The sequence below is a fragment of the Oncorhynchus mykiss genome, chromosome 20, assembly GCF_057628025.1.
Source record: "Oncorhynchus mykiss isolate SJ-2025 chromosome 20, ASM5762802v1, whole genome shotgun sequence".
Classification (NCBI taxonomy): domain Eukaryota; kingdom Metazoa; phylum Chordata; class Actinopteri; order Salmoniformes; family Salmonidae; genus Oncorhynchus; species Oncorhynchus mykiss.
In genome coordinates this window covers 36832760-36857446 of record NC_143041.1, presented here as the reverse complement: position 1 = coordinate 36857446, position 24687 = coordinate 36832760, and the positions used below count along the sequence as shown (strand labels likewise).

Genomic DNA, 24687 nt, shown 5'->3' with positions numbered 1-24687 from the left:
CTAAACACGCTTACAGTGACTGGTGATTACTCTTCATCAATACACACACCCTTAACACACAGCCTGCTTCATACAACTCCCTCCCTCTTCTCCATAACTCTACCCCTCTCATTCTATTGGTCTCACACCCACCCCCCTCTCTACCTTTTCCCTCAATCTCTCTGTCCTGCTCCTTTAATATTTTACCACCTTTCTCTCTTCCGCTCCACCTCTATTTTTCCACCTCTCTCCTTAGCCCTTCATTTCTCTCTCTCTCTCTCTCTCTCTGTCTCTCTCTCTCTCTGTCTCTCTCTCTGTCTCTCTCCTTAGCCCTTCATTTCTCTCTCTCTGTCTCTCTCTCTGTCTCTCTCCTTAGCCCTTCATTTCTCTCTCTCTCTCTCTCTGTCTCTCTCTCTCTCCCTTTGTCTCTCTCCTTAGCCCTTCATTTCTCTCTATCTCGCTCTCTCTCTCCTTAGCCCTTAATTTCTCTCTCTCTCTCTCTCTCCTTAGCCCTTCATTTCTCTCTATCTCTCTCCCTCTCTCACTCTCTCTGTCTCTCTCTCTCTCTCCACTTTCTGTCTCTGTCTCTCTCTCTCTCTCTCCATTCTCTGTCTCTCTCTCTCTCTCCCTCTCTCGCTCTCCTTAGCCCTTAATTTCTCTCTCTCTCTCTCTCTCTCTCTCTCTCTCTCTCTCTCTCTGTCTCCCTGTCTCTCCACTGTCTCTGTCTCTGTCTCTGTCTCTGTCTCTCTCTCAATTAAATAAAGGGGCTTTATTGGCATGGGAAACATATGTTAACATTGCCAAAGCAAGTGAAGTAGATCATAAACAAAAGTGAAATTAACAATAATGAACAGTAAACATTACACTCACAGAAGTTCCAAAAGAATAAAGACATTTCAAATGTCATATTACGTACAGTATATATACAGTGTTGTAACGATGTGCAAATGATTAAAGTACAAAAGGGAAAATAAATAAACATAAATATGGGTTGTATTTACAATGGTGTTTCTTGTGGCAACAGGTCACAAATCTTGCTGCTGTGACGGCACACTGTGGTATTTCACCCAGGAGATATGGGAGTTTATCAAAATAGCGTTTGTTTTCGAATTCTTTGTGGATCTGTGTAATCTGAGGGAAATATGTGTCTCTAATATGGTCATCATACATTTGGCAGGAAGTTAGGAAGTGCAGCTCAGTTTCCACCTCATTTTGTGGGTAGTGTGCACATTGCCTGTCTTCTCTTGAGAGCCAGGTCTGCCTACGACGGCCTTTCTCAATAGCAAGGCTATGCTCACTGAGTCCGTACATAGTCAAAGCTTTCCTTAAGTTTGGGTCAGTCACAGTGGTCAAATATTCTGCCACTGTGTACTCTCTGTTTAGGCCCAAACATCATTCTAGTTTGCTCAGTTTTTGTGAATTCTTTCTCTGTCTCTCTTTCTCTCTCTATTTCTGGACAGTGTAAATCTGCTGTACTGAGTGCTAACTAGCAGATTGACAGAGTAAAGTTGAAAGTGGTGTCATCATCTTTCACTGTGATCTATAGACCTCAATTACAGATAGTGTCTGGGGTGTGTGTGTGTGTGTGTACAGAAGTCCTGTCATCTCCTCTCTCAGTGATCGACAGACCTCCGTTGCAAATCACATTGGGCTAATCTCATAGGTCCATCCCCCCTCACAGCCCCTTCTTCTACTCCTCTTCTTTCTACCCCCATTCCCTTTTCCACTCTCTCTCTTCTTTCTCTCTCTCTACTCTCTCTTCTTTCTGTCTCTCTCTCGCTCTCTCTCTACTCTCTCTTCTCTCTCTCTACTCTCTCTTCTCTCTCTCTTTCTGTCTCTCTACTCTCTCTTCTCTCTCTCTCTTCTCTCTACTCTCTCTTCTCTCTCTCTTCTCTCTGTCTCTCTACTCCCTCTTCTCTCTCTTTCTCTACTCTCTCTCTTCTCTCTGTCTCTCTAATCTCTCTTCTCTCTCTCTCTTCTCTTTTCTCTCTACTCTCTCTTCTCTCTCTCTCTCTCTACTCTCTCTTCTCTCTGTCTCTCTAATCTCTCTTCTCTCTCTCTTTCTCTACTCTCTCTCTTCTCTCTGTCTCTCTAATCTCTCTTCTCTCTCTCTCTCTCTTCTCTCTTCTCTCTACTCTCTCTTCTCTCTCTCTCTCTCTACTCTCTCTTCTTTCTGTCTCTCTCTCGCTCTCTCTCTACTCTCTCTTCTCTCTCTCTACTCTCTCTTCTCTCTCTCTTTCTGTCTCTCTACTCTCTCTTCTCTCTACTCTCTCTTCTCTCTCTCTCTTCTCTCTGTCTCTCTACTCTCTCTTCTCTCTCTCTCTCTCTCTACTCTCTCTTCTCTCTCTCTCTCTACTCTCTCTCTCTCGGCCTTTCTCTTCTCTCTCTTCTCTCTGTTAACATTGCCAAAGCAAGTGAGGTAGATAATATACAAAAGTGAAATAAACAATAAAAATGAACAGTAAACATTACACATACAGAAGTTTCAAAACAATAAAGACATTACAAATGTCATATTACGTACAGTATATATACAGTGTTGCAACGATGTACAAATGGTTAAGGGTACACAAGGGAAAATAAATAAGCATAAATATGGGTTGTATTTACAATGGTGTTTGTTCTTCACTGGTTGCCCTTTTCTTGTGGCAACAGGTCACAAATCTTGCTGCTGTGATGGCACACTGTGGAATTTCACCCAGTAGATATGGGAGTTTATCAAAATTGTGGTCACAGTGGTCAGGTATTCTGCCACTGTGTACTCTCTGTTTAGGGCCAAAGCATTCTAGTTTGCTCTGTTTTTTTTGTTAATTCTTTCCAATGTGTCAAGTAATTATCTTTTTGTTTTCTCATGATTTGGTTGGGTCTAATTGTGCTGTTGTCCTGGGGCTCTGTGGGGTGTGTTTGTGTTTGTCTCTCTCTCTCTCTTCTCTCTCTGTCTCTCTTTCACTCCACTCCACCCCCCTCGTTCCATCACTCCCTCCTACAGGGGATTTTATTTATACAGCCACATATCAAGATATCATTTTTTATTATTGTATCGTTTTGACAATATCGTAATATTATTTTTGCGGTCGTTGTCTGTACCTGCATCAAAACAATATTATTCCTTCATAGCTTGTTCTTCGTCTTCTTTTTAAATAGGGAGCCAATTTTCTTCAGCACTTTTATTTTCATGACTGTCTCTTGTTCTTCTGCAGCAGACATATGGTGAGCAATATGTCGGAAACATTGAATCGCAATAAAATCACAGTATCGAATCACAATACAATAAATCGTGAGATTCACAAAATATATCGTATCGACACCTAAGTATCAGGATAATATGGCTGGGAATTCCAGGCCCTACTCCTCCCACTCCCTTTTGCACCACCACCCTCCCTCCATCCTCTCCATCCCTCCATCCCCAACTCCTCCCCTCTCTGTCTTCCTCTTTCCTCCCCTCTCTGTCTTCCTCTTTCTTCCCCTCTCTGTCTTCCTCTGTCCTCCCCTCTCTGTCCTCCTCTTTCTTCGCCTCTCTGTCTTCCTCTTTCTTTCCCTCTCTGTCTTCCTCTTTCCTCCCCTCTGTCTTCCTCTTTCTTCCCCTCTCTGTCTTCCTATTTCTTCCCCTCTCTGTCTTTCTCTTTCTTCCCCTCTCTGTCTTCCTCTTTCCTCCCCTCTCTGTCTTCCTCTTTCTTCCCCTCTCTGTCTTCCTCTTTCCTCCCCTCTCTGTCTTCCTCTTTCCTCCCCTCTCTGTCTTCCTATTTCTTCCCCTCTCTGTCTTCCTCTTTCCTCCCCTCTCTGTCCTCCTCTTACTTCGCCTCTCTGTCTTCCTCTTTCCTCCCCTCTCTATCTTCCTCTTTCTTCCCCTCTCTGTCTTCCTCTTTCTTCCCCTCTCAGTCTTCCTCTTTCCTCCCCTCTCCGTCTTCCTCTTTCTTCCCCTCTCTGTCTTCCTCTTTCCTCCCCTCTCTGTCTTCCTCTTTCCTCCCCTCTCTGTCTTCCTCTTTCTTCCCCTTTCAGTCTTCCACTTTCCTCCCCTCTCTGTCTTCCTCTTTCTTCCCCTCTCTGTCTTCCTCTTTCCTCCCCTCTCTGTCTTCCTCTTTCCTCCACTCTCTGCCTTCCTATTTCTTCCCCTCTCTGTCTTCCTCTTTCCTCCCCTCTCTGTCTTCCTCTTTCCTCCCCTCTCTGTCTTCCTCTTTCTTCCCCTCTCAGTCTTCCTCTTTCCTCCCCTCTCTGTTTTCCTCTTTCTTCCCCTCTCCGTCTTCCTCTTACTTCGCCTCTCTGTCGTCCTCTTTCTTCCCCTCTGTCTTCCTCTTTCTTCCCCTCTCTGTCTTCCTCTTTCCTCCCCTCTCTGTCTTCCTCTTTCCTCCACGCTCAGTCTTCCTCTTTCCTCCCCTCTCTGTCTTCCTCTTTCCTCCCCTCTCAGTCTTCCGCTTTCTTCCCCTCTCTGTCTTCCTCTTTCTTCCCCTCTCAGTCCTCCTCTTTCCTCCCCTCTCTGTCTTCCTATTTCTTCCCATCTCTGTCTTCCTCTTTCCTCCCCCTCTGTCTTCCTCTTTCCTCCCCTCTCTGTCTTCCTCTTTCTTCCCCTCTCTGTCTTCCTCTTTCTTCCCCTCTCAGTCTTCCTCTTTCCTCCCCTCTCCATCTTCCTCTTTCTCCCCCTCTCTGTCTTCCTCTTTCCTCCCCTCTCTGTCTTCCTCTTTCCTCCCCTCTCTGTCTTCCTCTTTCTTCCCCTCTCAGTCTTCCTCTTTCCTCCCCTCTCTGTCTTCCTCTTTCTTCCCCTCTCTGTCTTCCTCTTTCCTCCCCTCTCTGTCTTCCTCTTTCCTCCCCTCTCTATCTTCCTCTTTCCTCCCCTCTCTGTCTTCCTCTTTCTTCCCCTCTCTGTCTGCGAGAGGTAGTTAAACTGTCACAGGGAGTTTGGCTGGCACCACCAATTCCATAATTCATCATGACAGCGACGTGAGCTGGAGAATCTACTCAGACATTTAAGACAAAGTCGATCCAACTCTCCCCAAAAGCCACCATGAAAGAGCTGTCTTTGAAAGGCCTTTCATTCCCATCACTTTATACATCATTAGGGATACTACCTCAAACTACAAACATGCATGCATGCACACACAGACATGTGTAACTAATTCAGTCCCATTCAAAATCCTAATGAAAATCTAATGTTAACCCTAACCCTAAATCTAACCCTAGCTCCTAACCCTAACCCTAAAACAAACCCTAGCTCCTAACCCTAACTCCTAACTCCTAACCCTAACCCTAACTCTAAACCTAGCTCCTAACCCTAAACCTAATTCTAACCCTAGCTCCTATTCTAACCCTAACACTAATTCTAAACTTAACCCTAGACCCCTTGGAACTTGAATTTTACCTTGTGGGGACTAACAAAATGTCCCCAGTTGGTCAAATGTTGTATAGTTAAGTATAGTTAAACACATCCACACACACACACACACACACACACACACACACACACACACACACACACACACACACACACACACACACTGCCTCCAACCACAGTCACAGCTGAGTTCATAATGAATTCATGTCTTATATTAGACTACTATCATTATCTTTTCCGGCCTCCAGAAATCAATTTCTCTCACATTAGTGCTTGTTTGTCTCTGCAGATAAATCCCCTCTTACTTCATTTACCAGCTATGGAACGATTTTATAGTCTACTGTATGGAATTGGTCTGTTCAAGACAGTATCATTATACACACACAAATGTAAAGCATTTGCACACACACACACACACACACACACACACACACACACACACACACACACACACACATAGATCAATTCTTCCTTGACAGGCAACATGTTGCTGAGCAACTCTCAGTGGGAGGATGCAGAACCGCGTGAGTGTTTTGTTTTCTCATGATTTGCTTGGGTCTAATTGTGTTGCTGTCCTGGGGCTCTGTAGGGTGTGTTTGTGTTTGTGAACAGAGCCCCAGGACCAGCTTGCTTAGGGGACTCTTCTCCAGATTCATCTCTCTGTCGGTGATGGCTTTGTTATGGGAGGTTTGGGAATCGCTACCTTTTCGGGGGTTGTAGAATTTAACAGCTCTTTTCTGGACTTTGAAAATTAGTGGGTATCGGCCTAATTCTGCTCTGCAGACCTCACAACCATAAAGGACAATGGGTTCTATAACTGATTCAAGTATTTTTAGCCAGATCCTAATTGATATGATGAATTTTATGTTCCTTTTGATGGCATAGATGGCCCTTCTTGCCTTGTCTCTCAGGTTGTTCACAGCTTTGGTGGCGCTGATGTTTAGGGCGAGGTATGTACAGTTTTTTTGTGAGCTCTAGGGCAACAGTGTCTAGATGGAATTTGTACTTGTGGTCCTGCAACTAGAGCTTTTTTGGAACACCATTACTTTTGTCTTACTGAGATTTACTGTCAGGGCCCAGGTCTGTCAGGGCCCAGGTCTGGCAGAATCTGTGTAAAAGATTTGGGTGCTGCTGTAGGCCCTCCTTGGTTCAGGACAGAAGCACCAGATCATCAGCAAACAGCAGAAATTTGACCAGAAACAAGTACAGTGAGGTCGGGTGCTGCAGACTCTCTCTCATGCTCTCGCTCTCGCTCTCTCTCTGTTTCTCTCTCTCTCTCTCTCTCTCTTTCTCTCTCTTTCTTTCCCTCCTCTCATCTCTATTTATATCCCTCCTCTCTCTGTTTCTCTCTTTCTCTCTCTCTTGCATTCTCTCTCTCTCTCTCTCTTTCTTTCCCTCCTCTCATCTCTGTTTATCTCCCTCCTCTCTCTGTTTCTCTCTCTCTATCTGTCTCTCGCACTCTCTCTCTCTCTCTCTCTGTTTCTCTCTCTCTCTCTCTCTCTCTCTCATTCTCTCTCTCTCTCTCTCTCTCTGTTTCTCTCTCTCTCTCTCTCTCTTTCTCTCTCTCTCATTCTCTCTCTCTCTCCCTCCTCTCACCCTCTCATCTCTGTTTATCTCTGTCCTCCCTCTCTGTTTCTCTCTCCCCTCTCTCCCACTCTAGTACTCTCTCTCTTCTTTCTCTCTCTGTTTCTCTCCTCCTCCTCTCTCCCTCTCTCTCTCTCTCTTCTTTCTCTCTCTGTTTCTCTCCTCTCTGCTCTCCTCCTCCTCTCTCCCTCTCTCTCTCTGTCTCGCTTTCTCTCTCTCGCAATTAAATTCAATTACATTCAATTCAAAGGGCTTTATTGGCATGTGAAACATATGTTTACAATGCCAAAGAAAGTGAAATAGATAAAAAAATAAAAAATAAAATTATATCAACTTCTCTCCATAGTGTTATCAACTTCTCTCCATAGTGTTATCAACTACTCTCCTTAGTGTTATCAACATCTCTCCATATTGTTATTAACTTCTCACCATAGTGTTATCAACTTCTCTCCATATTTAGTGTTATCAACTTCTCTCCATAGTTAGTGTTATCAACTTCTCTCCATAGTTAGTGTTATCAACTTCTCTCCATAGTTAGTATTATCAACTTCTCTCCATAGTTAGTGTTATCAACTACTCTCCATAGTGTTATCAACTACTCTCCATAGTGTTATCAACATCTCTCCATAGTGTTATCAACTTCTCTCCATATTTATTGTTATCAACTTCTCTCCATAGTGTTATCAACATCTCTCCATAGTGTTATCAACTTCTCTCCATATTTATTGTTATCAACTTCTCTCCATAGTGTTATCAACTTCTCTCCATAGTGTTATCAACTTCTCTCCATAGTTAGTATTATCAACTTCTCTCCATAGTTAGTATTATCAACTTCTCTCCATAGTTAGTGTTATCAACTTCTCTCCATAGTTAGTATTATCAACTTCTCTCCATAGTTAGTATTATCAACTTCTCTCCATAGTTAGTATTATCAACTTCTCTCCATAGTTAGTATTATCAGCTTCTCTCCATAGTTAGTATTATCAACTTCTCTCCATAGTTAGTGTTATCAACTTACTTGTTCTGGTGCTTGGAGCCCTGGAGGTGTGCGTGGTACTGTTCAATGGAGTTCAACACAACACTACATACACTGCAGGAGTATCTGCTGCGGAGACCTGATGAGAGACAAACACACAGACGTGATCATCACTGTTGACATCAACATCACTGTTGTCGCCATCATCACCAATTTCATCCTCATCATCTTCCTCATTGTCGTTGTTGTCGTCGTCATCATCATCATTGTGAAGCATATCTAATGTATAAAGGAAGAATTGGGGGAACCAGGCATGTGCAGCGCTTCTGAGATTGGTGTGTGCATGTGTGTGATGAAATGAATAGCGCAGAAACAGATGTGAGCTAATTAGACAGTTTGCAGGTGGTCGAGAATGAAGGGACAAAAATAGACAGAGGAAGAAGAGATGAAGAGAAAAAAAAGAGAGAGCGAGGGGGGGCAGAGAGAGATAGGGAGAGAATGAGTGTGATGAGATATAAATGGGTAGAGAGAGAGAGGGGGGAAGGTGAAAAGGAAAGCGAGAGAGACAGATAGCGAGAGAGGGAGATAGAGACAGCGAGAGAGAGAGAGAGAGAGACACAGAGAGAGAGAGAGAGAGAGAGAGAGAGAGAGAGAGAGAGAGACAGCGAGAGAGAGATAGCGAGAGAGAGATAGAGACAGTGAGAGAGAGACAAATAGCGAGAGAGAGATAGAGACAGTGAGAGGAAAAAAAAGAGAGCGAGGGGGGGCAGAGAGAGATAGGGAGAGAGTGAGTGTGATGAGATATAGATGGGTAGAGAGAGAGAGAGAGAGAGAGGGGGGGGGTGAAAAGGAAAGCGAGAGAGAGAGACAGTGAGAGACAAAGTGAGGATGAACGAGAGGATAAGAAAAGGGAGTGAGTGGAGAAAAATGAGCGAGAGGGAAAGAGAAAGTGAGAGCGGGGTTAATCGATCACTGGGTAAATGCTCTGTCTTGTCTCGTTGTGATCTCATGGTGAGCTGCCTGTAACATCTACAAGGCACTGCACGCATCCAGAAAACTGCATTTGTAACAAGGGGCGTGCCAAGGAATCTGAAGGGGAAAAAAATATTTTTTTGCAGCAGTGAGGTAGACAGACAGTAGCAACAGGTTGTAAACAGGAAGAGATTAGCCCCTGTAAGTGATAATCTTTAGTTTTTTTTTACAAAACCCAGCCCTAGTAAGAAATGTAATCAGATATAACTTTGCACATCATTTCATGGTGGAAAGACACGCCATGCATAGTTAATGACTGTCTAGTAGGCAGTCTGAGATTTCCCACTTATAAAGCCCAAATATATCATACTTTGAATAAAACGACGACTTATCAATTTTTAATCATTGTACAACATCATGGGTAAACTGTGGTCTTTAAGCTGAAAAACTAGATATCTTGCTGTCCTTGGCCTTTTATTCTCACAACTAATATTTTTAACCAATTGAAAGAAAGCATGTATGGCCTTTACCATCCCTACAATCATTGTGGGGTGTGCGTGTCTGCGTATGTGCGTGTGTGTGTGCTCATTCCTCTACTATATTACTGTCTGTGAGATTTACAAGTTGTTGATGTGCTCCGTGACCCTTTGACCTTTCAATGTGGTTAGTGGCAAAGCATGTTGAAAGATGAAGTACTAATATACACACCGCTCTTGGAGGAAAGACAGGTCATTACTGACATGAGGCCAGGATTGTATAATGTAGCATATCCAATCCCACAGCCCTCAGATTGGTGTGTGGTCACACACACACACACACACACACGCACGCACGCACACGCACGCACACACGTGCACACACACACACACACACGCACACACGCACACTTAATGTCCCTTTCTGAAGCTATTGAAGACATGTTGTCATTAAGAAGACAAAACTAAGCCTGGCGAGAAATGTTTGGGCTTAAGGGTTGATGTAGTGTGTGTGTGTGTGTGTGTGTGTGTGTGTGTGTGTGTGTGTGTGTGTGTGTGTGTGTGATGGAGATGATTGGTGTCATCCTCCTTTGTTCTTCCTCATCTTATTTCTATTTGTATTTATTAAGGATCCCCATTAGCTACAGCCAAGGCATCAGCTACTCTTCCTGGGGTCCAACAGATTTCACAAGACATTGAGTGTGCGCCCTCTGGGCACTACTCTACTACAACACACAATCCAGGTGACGTGTGGGTAGAGTGTGTGTGTAGAGTGTGTACAGTATGTTATGTGTGTATAGTGTGTATGTTCTGTGTGTATAGTGTGTATGTTATGTGTGTTTCTACCTGGTTATGCGCATCTTCATTTCTTGCTATTCCATACGGTGTATTTTCATCTGTTTTTTTAAATCTAATTTTACTGCTTGCATGAGTTACTTGATGTGGAACAGAGTTCCATGTAGTCATGTCTCTATGTAGTACTGTGCGCCTCCCATAGTCTGTTCTGGACTTGGGGACTGTGAAGAGACCTCTGGTGGCATGTCTTGATGGGTATGCATGGGTGTCTGAGCTGCTAGTAGTTAAAACAGACAGGTCGGTGCATTCAACATGTCAATGCTTCCTAAAAAAGCAAGTAGTGACTACCGTGATAAGAGCATGTAAATTAGAGCACGGGATGGTCGGAGTATGAGTCCAAATTATGAGTCCAAATCATAAGTATGTAAAACGGAGCACGGAGGTCCATTCTCGAATGCGTAATCAGTTTGTACATATTTTGAAGCATGCATCGATGCACGCTTCAATGGAAAGTATGCAGTAGAAATATGGCACAACCACGTAAAATATGACGCAACATTTCTTGATATCAATGGCGGCCATTATTTGAACTGAAGCAAGAGGAAATACACACTGTCTGAAATGAAATGTTGCCTATTCACGTCTCATATGTTGCGTATTCACGTCTCATATGTTGCCTATTCACGTCTCATATGGTGCCAATTCACATCTCATATGTTGCCTATTCACGTCTCATATGTTACCTATTCACGTCTCATATGGTGCCAATTCACGTCATATGTTGCCTATTCACGTCTCATCTGTTGCCTATTCACGTCTCATATGTTGCCTATTCACGTCTCATATGTTGCCTATTTACGTCTCATATGTTGCCCATTCACGTCTCATATGTTGCCCATTCACGTCTCATATGTTGCCTATTCACGTCTCATATGTTGCCTATTCACGTCTCATAGCAAAAAAAAAATATTTTGTCAGCCACCAATTGTGCAAGTTCTCCCACTTAAAAATATGAGAGAGGCCTGTAATTTTCATCATAGGTACACCTCAACTATGACAGACAAAATGAGAAGAAAACATTTCAGAAAATCACATTGTAGGATTTTTAATGAATTTATTTGCAAATTATGGTGGAAAATAAGTATTTGGTCACCTACAAACAAGCAAGATTTCTGGCTCTCACAGACCTCCCAGACCAGCTCCTCTGTCCTCCACTCGTTACCTGTATTAATGGCACCTGTTTGAACTTGTTATCAGTATAAAATACACCTGTCCACAACTTCAAACAGTCACACTCCAAACTCCACTATGGCCAAGACCAAAGAGCTGTCAAAGGACACCAGAAACAAAATTGTAGACCTGCACCAGGCTGGGAAGACTGAATCTGCAATAGGTAAGCAGCTTGGTTTGAAGAAATCAACTGTGGGAGCAATTATTAGGAAATGGAAGACAAACAAGACCACTGATAATCTCCCTCAATCTGGGGCTCCACGCAAGATCTCACCCCGTGGGGTCAAAATGATCACAAGAACGGTGAGCAAAAATCCCAGAACCACACGAGGGGACCTAGTGAATGACCCGCAGAGAGCTGGGACCAAAGTAACAAAGCCTACCATCAGTAACACACTACGCCGCCAGGGACTCAAATCCTGCAGTGCCAGACGTGTCCCCCTGCTTAAGCCAGTACATGTCCAGGCCCGTCTGAAGTTTGCTAGAGAGCATTTGGATGAACCAGAAGAAGATTGGGAGAATGTCATATGGTCAGATGAAACCAAAATATAACTTTTTGGTAAAAATTCAACTCGTCGTGTTTGGAGGACAAAGAATGCTGAGTTGCATCCAAAGAACACCATACCTACTGTGAAACATGGGGGTGGAAACATCATGCTTTGGGGCAGCTTTTTTGCAAAGGGAGCAGGACGACTGATCCGTGTAAAGGAAAGAATGAATGAGGCCATGTATCGTGAGATTTTGAGTGAAAACCTCCTTCCATCAGCAAGGGCATTGAAGATGAAACGTGGCTGGGTCTTTCAGCATGACAATGATCCCAAACACACCGCCCAGGCAACGAAGGAGTGGCTTCGTAAGAAGCATTTCAAGGTCCTGGAGTGGCCTAGCCAGTCTCCAGATCTCAACCCCAGAGAAAATCTTTGGAAGGAGTTGAAAGTCCGCCCCAAAACATCACTGCTGTAGAGGAGATCTGCATGGAGGAATGGGCCAAAATACCAACAACAGTGTGTGAAAACCTTGTGAAGACTTACAGAAAACGTTTGACCTCTGTCATTGCCAACAAAGGGTATGTAACAAAGTATTGAGATAAACTTCTGTTATTGACCAAATACTTATTTTCCACCATAATTTGCAAATAAATTCATAAAAAATTCCTAAAATGTGATTTTCTGGATTTTTTTTCTCATTTTGTCTGTCATAGTTGAAGTGTACCTATGATGAAAATTGCAGGCCTCTCTCATCTTTTTAAGTGGGAGAACGTGCACAATTGGTGGCTGACTAAATACTTTTTTGCCCCACTGCATGTTGCCTATTCACATCTCATATGTTGCCTATTCACATCTCATATGTTGCCTATTCACGTCTCATATGTTGCCTGACTATAAGATTTTATCTTGATACATGAATAAATACATGTTTACATACCAGCAATACCCACTGTGGTGTGCATAAATCGCAAGCTATGGAGTTAGTCAATAGGGCTAACTGGCTAGCTACTACTGTTAGTTAGCTACTACTGTTAACTAGCCAGATAGCCACAAATAATTATTAGCTAGCTAGCTACCCACAAAGAATTGGCATCTACCCATTAGTTTCAGGTCCTTTTTGCTTGTTGTACTATCTGGTTAGTGTCACGTCTGCTCCTGCACCTCCCGTCTGGCGTACGACGTCGCCAGAGTGCTAACCACCGGTCCTGGGAACCATCAACACCTGGATTCCATTACATCATCATTCCCTCCCTTTTATATGTCAGTCTTCCAGGTTCACTCACCAGTCCAGGTTCACTCACCAGTCCAGGTTCACTCACCAGTCCAGGTTCACTCACCAGTCCAGGTTCACTCACCAGTCCAGGTTCATTCACCAGTCCAGGTTCACTAACCAGTCCAGGTTCACTCACCAGTCCAGGTTCACTCACCAGTCCAGGTTCACTCACCCACTCACCAGTCCAGGTTCACTCACCAGTCCAGGTTCACTCACCCACTCTCCAGGCCAGGTTCACTCACCAGTCCAGGTTCACTCACCAGTCCAGGTTCACTCACCAGTCCAGGCTCACTAACCAGTCCAGGTTCACTCACCCACTCACCAGTCCAGGTTCACTCACCAGTCCAGGTTCACTCACCAGTCCAGGTTCACTAACCAGTCCAGGTTCACTAACCAGTCCAGGTTCACTCACCAGTCCAGGTTCACTCACCAGTCCAGGTTCACTCACCAGTCCAGGTTCACTCACCAGTCCAGGCTCACTAACCAGTCCAGGTTCACTCACCAGTCCAGGTTCACTAACCAGTCCAGGTTCACTCACCAGTTCAGGTTCACTCACCAGTCCAGGTTCACTCACCAGTCCAGGTTCACTCACCAGTCCAGATTCACTCACCAGTCCAGGTTCACTCACCAGTCCAGGTTCACTCACCAGTCCAGGTTCACTCACCAGTCCAGGCTCACTAACCAGTCCAGGTTCACTCACCAGTCCAGGTTCACTCACCAGTCCAGGTTCACTCACCAGTCCAGGCTCACTAACCAGTCCAGGTTCACTAACCAGTCCAGGTTCACTCACCAGTCCAGGTTCACTAACCAGTCCAGGTTCACTCACCAGTCCAGGTTCACTCACCAGTCCAGGTTCACTCACCAGTCCAGATTCACTCACCAGTCCAGGTTCACTCACCAGTCCAGGTTCACTCACCAGTCCAGGTTCACTCACCAGTCCAGGCTCACTAACCAGTCCAGGTTCACTCACCAGTCCAGACTCACTAACCAGTCCAGGTTCACTCACCAGTCCAGGTTCACTAACCAGTCCAGGCTCACTAACCAGTCCAGGCTCACTAACCAGTCCAGGTTCACTAACCAGTCCAGGTTCACTCACCAGTCCAGGTTCACTAACCAGTCCAGGTTCACTCACCAGTCCAGGTTCACTCACCAGTCCAGGTTCACTCACCAGTCCAGATTCACTCACCAGTCCAGGTTCACTCACCAGTCCAGGTTCACTCACCAGTCCAGGTTCACTCACCAGTCCAGGCTCACTAACCAGTCCAGGTTCACTCACCAGTCCAGGCTCACTAACCAGTCCAGGTTCACTCACCAGTCCAGGTTCACTAACCAGTCCAGGCTCACTAACCAGTCCAGGTTCACTCACCAGTCCAGGCTCACTAACCAGTCCAGGTTCACTCACCAGTCCAGGCTCACTAACCAGTCCAGATTCACTCACCTGTCCAGGTTCACTCACCAGTTGGTATTGTTCTTGTTTATCGACGTACTGCCTTACGTACTGCCTGCCTTGTGTTCTTGGTTTTGTTGTTTTATTAAAACGTTTCACCTGCACCTGCTTCCAACTCCCCCCCCCCCCATCATTACAGTTAGCTACATTATAGCTGATTGTTAAGTAAAATGTTTGCTTTGTGTACATCTTGTTTCGTCTCTATTGCCATTGTTCTGGCTGGAAGAAGGTTCATGCACTCGGAGCATGAGAGTGTGGAGCATGAGAGTGTGGAGCATGAGAGTGTGGAGCATGAGAGTGTGGAACATGAGAGTGTGGAGCATGAGAGTGTGGAACATGAGAGTGTGGAGCATGAGAGTGTGGAACATGAGAGTGTGGAGCATGAGAGTGTGGAGCATGAGAGTGTGGAACATGAGAGTGTGGAACATGAGAGTGTGGAGCATGAGAGTGTGGAGCATGAGAGTGTGGAGCATGAGAGTGTGGAGCATGAGAGTGTGGAGCATGAGAGTGTGGAACATGAGAGTGTGGAACATGAGAGTGTGGAGCATGAGAGTGTGGAACATGAGAGTGTGGAGCATGAGAGTGTGGAGCATGAGAGTGTGGAACATGAGAGTGTGGAGCATGAGAGTGTGGAGCATGAGAGTGTGGAGCATGAGAGTGTGGAACATGAGAGTGTGGAACATGAGAGTGTCGAACATGAGAGTGTGGAACATGAGAATGTGGAGCATGAGAGTGTGGAACATGAGAGTGTGGAACATGAGAGTGTGGAACATGAGAGTGTGGAGCATGAGAGTGTGGAACATGAGAGTGTGGAACATGAGAGTGTGGAACATGAGAGTATGGAGCATGAGAGTGTGGAACATGAGAGTGTGGAACATGAGAGTGTGGAACATGAGAGTGTGGAGCATGAGAGTGTGGAGCATGAGAGTGTGGAGCATGAGAGTGTGGAACATGAGAGTGTGGAGCATGAGAGTGTGGAACATGAGAGTGTGGAACATGAGAGTGTGGAGCATGAGAGTGTGGAACATGAGAGTGTGGAGCATGAGAGTGTGGAACATGAGAGTGTGGAACATGAGAGTGTGGAACATGAGAGTGTGGAGCATGAGAGTGTGGAACATGAGAGTGTGGAACATGAGAGTGTGGAACATGAGAGTGTGGAACATGAGAGTGTGGAACATGAGAGTGTGGAGCATGAGAGTGTGGAACATGAGAGTGTGGAACATGAGAGTGTGGAGCATGAGAGTGTGGAACATGAGAGTGTGGAGCATGAGAGTGTGGAACATGAGAGTGTGGAACATGAGAGTGTGGAGCATGAGAGTGTGGAACATGAGAGTGTGGAGCATGAGAGTGTGGAGCATGAGAGTGTGGAACATGAGAGTGTGGAGCATGAGAGTGTGGAGCATGAGAGTGTGGAGCATGAGAGTGTGGAACATGAGAGTGTGGAACATGAGAGTGTGGAACATGAGAGTGTGGAACATGAGAATGTGGAGCATGAGAGTGTGGAACATGAGAGTGTGGAACATGAGAGTGTGGAACATGAGAGTGTGGAGCATGAGAGTGTGGAACATGAGAGTGTGGAACATGAGAGTGTGGAACATGAGAGTATGGAGCATGAGAGTGTGGAACATGAGAGTGTGGAACATGAGAGTGTGGAACATGAGAGTGTGGAGCATGAGAGTGTGGAGCATGAGAGTGTGGAACATGAGAGTGTGGAGCATGAGAGTGTGGAACATGAGAGTGTGGAACATGAGAGTGTGGAGCATGAGAGTGTGGAACATGAGAGTGTGGAGCATGAGAGTGTGGAACATGAGAATGTGGAGCATGAGAGTGTGGAACATGAGAGTGTGGAACATGAGAGTGTGGAACATGAGAGTGTGGAGCATGAGAGTGTGGAGCATGAGAGTGTGGAACATGAGAGTGTGGAACATGAGAGTGTGGAGCATGAGAGTGTGGAACATGAGAGTGTGGAACATGAGAGTGTGGAACATGAGAGTGTGGAGCATGAGAGTGTGGAACATGAGAGTGTGGAACATGAGAGTGTGGAACATGAGAGTGTGGAGCATGAGAGTGTGGAACATGAGAGTGTGGAACATGAGAGTGTGGAACATGAGAGTGTGGAGCATGGCAGCAAGCATATTGGGAAACACACAATCTCTCCTCTGCTTTGAGCTATGAGAGATTGACATGTATATTATTTATGCTCTATGTGTACATTTAAGGGTCAGCCGTGGTGCCCTGCTCTGGGCCAGTTGTAATTTTCCCAAGCCCCTCTTTGTGGCACCTGACCATACGACTGGGCAGTAGTCCAGGTGCAACAATACTAGGACCTGTAGGACCTGCCTTGTTGATGTTGTTGTTATGAAGGCAGTGCAGTGCTTTACTATGGACAGACCTCTCCCTATCTTAGCTACTGTTGCATCAATATGTTTTGATCTAAACAGTTTACAATCCTCATTATTCATTATAATATTTAGTTGAGGTTTCAGGGTTTAGTGAATGATTTGTCCCAAATTCAACACTTTTAGTTTTTGAAATATTTAGAAGCAACTTATTTCTTGACAGCCATTCTGAAACTGACAGCAAGTCCTTGTTAAGTGTTGCAGTAATTCCACTCACTGTAGTAGCCGACGTAAATATATTGTTGAGTCATCCGCATAGATAGACACATGGGCTTCACTCAGAGCTAGTGGCAGGTCATTAGTGAGATTGAAAAAAGTACGGAGCCTACACAGCTGCCCTGGCATAGCCAGAGGTGTAAAGTAAAGCCATAGCACATATGTTTTTTTCAGCAGCAGACTATGATCGTTAATGTCAAAAGCCGCAATGAAGTCTAACAAAACAGCCACCGACAATCTTTTAATTATCAATTTCTCTCAGCCAATCATCAGTCATTTGTGTCAGCCAATCATCAGTCATTTGTGTCAGTGTCGAGCATGTTGAGTGCCCTTCCTTATAAGCATGCTGAAAGTCTGTTGTTAATTTATTCTCTGTGAAATAGCATTGTATCTGGTCATACACAATTTTTACTAAGGGTTGGTAACAGGCTGATTGGTCAGCTATTTAAACCAGTAAAGTTGGTTGTTACCATTTTTTATTCATGTTTCCGGTACGATGGACCCAAGCTGACTACATACTCTTCATAAATAGACAAACAAACAAACACAGTGTGTGACCCCATGGTGCGTAGGTAATAAGGTACTCATGCTAATTACCCACAGAGAATGTATGTATGTGTGAGTGTGTGTGTGTGGGTGTGTGTGTTGGTGTGTGTGTTGGTGTGTGTGTGTGTGTTTGCTGGTGTGTGTGTTGGTGTGTGTGTGTGTGCGTGTGTGTTGGTGTGTGGGTGTGTGTGTGTTGGTATGTTGGTGTGTGTGTGTGCTGGTGTGTGGGTATGTGTGTGCTGGTGTGTTGGTGTGTGTGTGTGTGTGTGTGTGTGTGTGTGTGTGTGTGTGTGTGCGCTGGTGTGTGTGTGTGTGTGTGTCAGCTGCACTGCATGTGAAGCTAATAAAGATGATGAATGAGACATGACAAGACAAAAACACCGCTAGTAGTCCTTAGGGACACACACACACACTCACACTCACACACGCACACAAGCACACACACACAAGCCCACACACTCACACACACACTCACACTCACACACGCACACAAGCACACACACACAAGCCCACACACACACACACACACACACACACACACACACACACACTCACACTCACACACGCACACAAGCACACACACACAAGCCCACACACTCACACACACACACACACACACACACACACACACACACACACACACACACACACACACACACACACACACACATACACTCACACACACAAACCACACCTACACTCTCTCTCTCTCTCTCACACACACACACACACACACACACACACACACGCACACACACACACACACACACACACACACACACACACACACACACACACACACACACACACACACACACACACATAAACACTCACACATACACACCCACACACATACATACACTCACACCTACACTCACACACATAAACACACACACATACACACACACACACACACGCACAAACCCACTCACACATACACTCACACCTACACTCACACACATACACACACACACACACACACACAAACCCACTTACACATACACTCACACCTACACCCACACAGACATAGGCAGACACACACATGCATGCATAAGACAGACACAGGACAGTGAAAGAGAGGGAGGGGGAGGAATGTGGAGCAAAGAATATGATTCAAAAACAAGAACAGCGGGACTGAGAAAGGAATAGAAGTTATCACTTTTGACATCTCCCTGGTCGGTCGGTCTCTCTCACACCTTGGATGTCACACCTAAAGCAGTGATATCATCCAATCAGAGGTGAGATGATATCTTCATGTGTAATCATAGAGATGCTGTTGTCAACTCTCACCATCACACACTTATGTAATGACTAACCAAGAGACCTGAAGACTTTCCTTAGCTCCCCATAGATAATACCTATAGGTTTTAGCTCAGCTGGCTAACACAGTCTTGGTCAGGCCTAGGGTTGCAAAGCTACCGGTAATTTACCAAAGTTACCGGAATCTTCTGTAATTTTGGTAATTACAGAACATCTACAGTATGGCAATCGATACTACCTTTGGTAATTTATACTTTACAGTTTTTTACAATCACAATCTTTGGCACTAATTTCAGAACCTTAGACACAAAATGATCACACCGATGATCAAAATGCAAATTTTTCAAAAGTCTAACACTTTTCCCAATTGCTTGGATATAATACACATAAAGCTAAGATCATTTGCTCATTGAACTAAAATCAACTGTTCAAAATGACACAACATAACATCAAATTATTACCATTTCAGAATGCAATTCACACATTACATCTGAGATGACTGTCTATTCATTTCTTTACAATGGTCTAACTATCAATTGATACAACTGCTCAAAATGATAAGTAACTGTTGCATTACTCTTAATGCATAGTTTTATGGAAACTGACAAACAATATTCCATGTTTAGATCATGAAAGTTTCAGGATAACGAGATCCATTGACACCAATTACCGTGGAACATGAACCAATTGGACTATATTATCTATGGATGTAATATGTCATCATCATTCTTTATCAGACACTGTTTCTATGGTCCCATGTACCACTTTTCCAGACCATGTTTTCAGATTTGACATTATTGTATACCTATAGACTTTATGTTAAGGCGAGTGAATGAGGACCCAAAAGCGAACTAACTTAAACAGAGCTTCTTTAATAACCAAACATAGGTAGGCTCAGATAGACCGGCAGATTCCGACAGGACAGGACAAGGTTACAGCAAACATGACGATAGTCTGGCTCAGGCATGAAACACAACAAACAAGAATCCGACAAGGACAGGAACAGAAACAGAGAGAGATATAGGGACCTAATCAGAGGGAAAAAGGGAACAGGTGGGAAACGGGGTGAATGGGTAGTCAGAGGAGACAAGGAACAGCTGGGGGAAAGCGGGGGAGAAAAGGTAACCTAACAAGGACCAGCAGAGGTAGACAGGGTGAAGGAAAAGGACAGAGACAAGACACAACATGACAGTACATGACAGTACCCCCCCACTCACCGAGCGCCTCCTGGCGCACTCGAGGAGGAAACCTGGCGGCAACGGAGGAAATCCTCGATCAGCGCACGGTCCAGCACGTCCCGAGAGGGAACCCAACTCCTCTCCTCAGGACCGTACCCCTCCCAATCTACGAGGTACTGGTGACCACGGCCCCGAGGACGCATGTCCAAAATTCTACGGACCCTGTAGATGGGTGCGCCCTCGACAAGGATGGGGGGGGGGGGGGGAAGACGAGCGGGGGCGCGAAGGACGGGCTTGATGCAGGAGACATGGAAGACCGGGTGGACGCGACGAAGGTATCGCGGAAGAAGAAGTCGAACTGCGACAGGATTAATGACCCGAGAAATACGGAACGGACCAATGAACCGTGGGGTCAACTTGCGAGAAGCCGTCTTAAGGGGAAGGTTCTGAGTGGAGAGCCAAACTCTCTGACCGCGACAATATCTAGGACTCTTAATTCTACGCTTATTAGCAGCCCTCACAGTCTGCGTCCTATAACGGCAAAGTGCAGACCTGACCCTCTTCCAGGTGCGCTCGCAACGTTGGACAAAAGCCTGAGCGGAGGGGACGCTGGACTCGGCGAACTGAGATGAGAACAGCGGAGGCTGGTACCCGAGGCTACTCTGAAAAGGAGATAGCCCGGTCGCAGACGAAGGAAGCGAGTTGTGGGCGTATTCTGCCCAGGGGAGCTGTTCTGACCAAGACGCAGGGTTCCGAAAAGAAAGACTGCGTAAGATGCGACCAATAGTCTGATTGGCCCGTTCTGCTTGACCGTTAGACTGGGGGTGAAAGCCGGAAGAGAGACTGACGGAAGCCCCAATCAAACGGCAAAACTCCCTCCAAAATTGAGACGTGAATTGCGGACCTCTGTCCGAAACGACGTCTGACGGAAGGCCATGAATTCTGAAAACATTCTCGATGATGATTTGTGCCGTCTCTTTAGCAGAAGGAAGCTTAGCAAGGGGAATGAAATGAGCCGCCTTAGAGAACCTATCGACAACCGTAAGAATAACAGTCTTCCCCGCTGACGAAGGCAGTCCGGTGACAAAATCTAAGGCGATGTGAGACCACGGTCGAGAGGGAATAGGAAGCGGCCTGAGACGGCCGGCAGGAGGAGAGTTACCGGACTTAGTCTGCGCGCAGACCGAACAAGCAGCCACGAAACGACGCGTGTCATGCTCCCGGGTGGGCCACCAAAAACGCTGGCGAATGGAAGCAAGCGTACCCCGAACGCCAGGGTGGCCGGCTAACTTGGCAGAGTGAGCCCACTGAAGAACGGCCAGACGAGTAGGAACGGGAACGAAAAGAAGGTTCCTAGGACAAGCGCGCGGCGACGGAGTGTGAGTGAGCGCTTGTTTTACCTGCCTCTCAATTCCCCAGACAGTCAACCCGACAACACGCCCCTCAGGGAGAATCCCCTCGGGGTCAGTGGAGGCTACTGAAGAACTGAAGAGACGAGACAAAGCATCAGGCTTGGTGTTCTTAGAGCCCGGACGATAAGAAATCACGAACTCGAAACGAGCGAAAAACAGCGCCCAACGCGCCTGACGCGCATTAAGTCGTTTGGCAGAACGGATGTACTCAAGGTTCCTATGGTCAGTCCAAACGACAAAAGGAACGGTCGCCCCCTCCAACCACTGTCGCCATTCGCCTAGGGCTAACCGGATGGCGAGCAGTTCGCGGTTACCCACATCATAGTTACGTTCCGACGGCGACAGGCGATGAGAAAAATACGCGCATGGGTGGACCTTGTCGTCAGAGAGGGAGCGCTGAGAAAGGATGGCTCCCACGCCCACCTCTGACGCGTCAACCTCGACAACGAACTGTCTAGAGACGTCAGGTGTAACAAGGATAGGAGCGGATGTAAAACGATTCTTGAGGAGATCAAAAGCTCCCTGGGCGGAAACGGACCACTTAAAGCACGTCTTGACAGAAGTAAGGGCTGTGAGAGGAGCTGCCACCTGACCGAAATTACGGATGAAACGACGATAGAAGTTCGCGAAGCCGAGAAAGCGCTGCAGCTCGACGCGTGACTTAGGGACGGGCCAATCAATGACAGCTTGGACCTTAGCGGGATCCATCTTAATGCCTTCAGCGGAAATAACAGAACCGAGAAATGTGACGGAGGAGGCATGAAAAGTGCACTTCTCAGCCTTCACAAAAAGACAATTCTCTAAAAGGCGCTGGAGGACACGTCGAACGTGCTGAACATGAATCTGGAGTGACGGTGAAAAAATCAGGATATCGTCAAGGTAAACGAAAACAAAGATGTTCAGCATGTCTCTCAGGACATCATTGACTAATGCCTGAAAGACAGCTGGAGCGTTAGCGAGGCCGAAAGGAAGAACCCGGTATTCAAAGTGCCCTAACGGAGTGTTAAACGCCGTCTTCCACTCGTCCCCCTCCCTGATGCGCACGAGATGGTAAGCGTTACGAAGGTCCAACTTAGTGAAAAACCTGGCTCCCTGCAGGATCTCGAAGGCTGAAGACATAAGAGGAAGCGGATAACGATTCTTCACTGTTATGTCATTCAGCCCTCGATAATCTATGCAGGGGCGCAGAGACCCGTCCTTCTTCTTGACAAAAAAAACCCCAGCTCCGGCGGGAGAGGAGGAGGGGACTATGGTACCGGCGTCAAGAGCTACAGACAAATAATCTTCGAGAGCCTTACGTTCGGGAGCCGACAGAGAGTATAGTCTACCCCGGGGGGGGGTGGTTCCCGGAAGGAGATCAATACTACAATCATACGACCGGTGTGGAGGAAGAGAGGTGGCCCTAGACCGACTGAACACCGTGCGCAGATCGTGATATTCCTCCGGCACCCCTGTCAAATCACCAGGCTCCTCCTGTGAAGAAGAGACAGAGGAAACAGGAGGGATAGCAGACATTAAACATTTCACATGACAAGAGACGTTCCAGGAGAGGATAGAATTACTAGACCAATTAATGGAAGGATTATGACAAACTAGCCAGGGATGGCCCAAAACAACAGGTGTAAAAGGTGAACGAAAAATTAAAAAAGAAATGGTTTCACTATGATTACCAGAAACAGTGAGGGTTAAAGGTAGCGTCTCACGCTGAATCCTGGGGAGAGGACTACCATCCAGGGCGAACAAGGCCGTGGGCTCCTTTAACTGTCTGAGAGGAATGTCATGTTCCCGAGCCCAGGTCTCGTCCATAAAACAGCCCTCCGCCCCAGAGTCTATTAAGGCACTGCAGGAAGCTGACGAACCGGTCCAGCGTAGATGGACCGACAAGGTAGTGCAGGATCTTGAAGGAGAGACAGGAGTAGTAGCGCTCACCAGTAGCCCTCCGCTTACTGACGAGCTCTGGCCTTTTACTGGACATGAAGTGACAAAATGACCAGCGGAACCGCAATAGAGACAGAGGCGGTTGGTGATTCTCCGTTCCCTCTCCTTAGTCGAGATGCGGATACCTCCCAGCTGCATGGGCTCAGCACCCGAGCCGGCAGAGGAAGATGGTAGTGATGCGGAGAGGGAGGCGACGGAGAGCGCGAGCTCCTTTCCACGAGCTCGGTGACGAAGATCAACCCGTCGCTCAATGCGAATAGCGAGTTCAATCAAGGAATCCACGCTGGAAGGAACCTCCCGGGAGAGAATCTCATCCTTTACCTCTGCGCGGAAACCCTCCAGAAGACGAGCGAGCAAGGCCGGCTCGTTCCAGCCACTGGAGACAGCAAGAGTGCGAAACTCAATAGAGTAGTCTGTTATGGATCGATTGCCTTGACATAGGGAAGACAGGGCCCTGGAAGCCTCCTCCCCAAAAACAGATCGATCAAAAACCCGTATCATCTCCTCCTTAAAGTCCTGATACTGGTTAGTACACTCAGCCCTTGCCTCCCAGATTGCCGTGCCCCACTCACGAGCCCGTCCAATAAGGAGAGATATGACGTAGGCGACACGAGCAGTGCTCCTGGAGTAAGTGTTGGGCTGGAGAGAAAACACAATATCACACTGGGTGAGGAACGAGCGGCATTCAGTGGGCTCCCCAGAGTAACACGGCGGGTTATTGATTCTGGGCTCCGGAGATTCGAAAGCCCTGGAAGTGGCCGGTGGATCGAGGCGGAGATGGTGAACCTGTTCTGTGAGGTTGGAGACTTGGGTGGCCAGGGTCTCAACGGCATGTCGAGCAGCAGACACTTCCTGCTCGTGTCTGCCTAGCATCGCTCCCTGGATCCCGACGGCTGAGTGGAGAGGATCCGAAGTCGCTGGGTCCATTCTTGGTCGGATTCTTCTGTTAAGGCGAGTGAATGAGGACCCAAAAGCGAACTAACTTAAACAGAGCTTCTTTAATAACCAAACATAGGTAGGCTCAGATAGACCGGCAGATTCCGACAGGACAGGACAAGGTTACAGCAAACATGACGATAGTCTGGCTCAGGCATGAAACACAACAAACAAGAATCCGACAAGGACAGGAACAGAAACAGAGAGAGATATAGGGACCTAATCAGAGGGAAAAAGGGAACAGGTGGGAAACGGG

General features: G+C 46.3%; 1 protein-coding gene across 1 annotated transcript in view; it reads right to left on the bottom strand.

Moving 5' to 3' along the window:
* The window catches only part of LOC110499334 (zinc finger matrin-type protein 4), a 161858-nt gene that overhangs the window by 10932 nt on the left and 126239 nt on the right, over positions 1–24687 (bottom strand). Inside the window, exon 6 of the mRNA XM_036956195.2 lies at positions 7908–8004. Coding sequence (XP_036812090.1) covers positions 7908–8004 — 97 coding nt within the window. The remainder of the gene's footprint in view (positions 1–7907; positions 8005–24687) is intronic.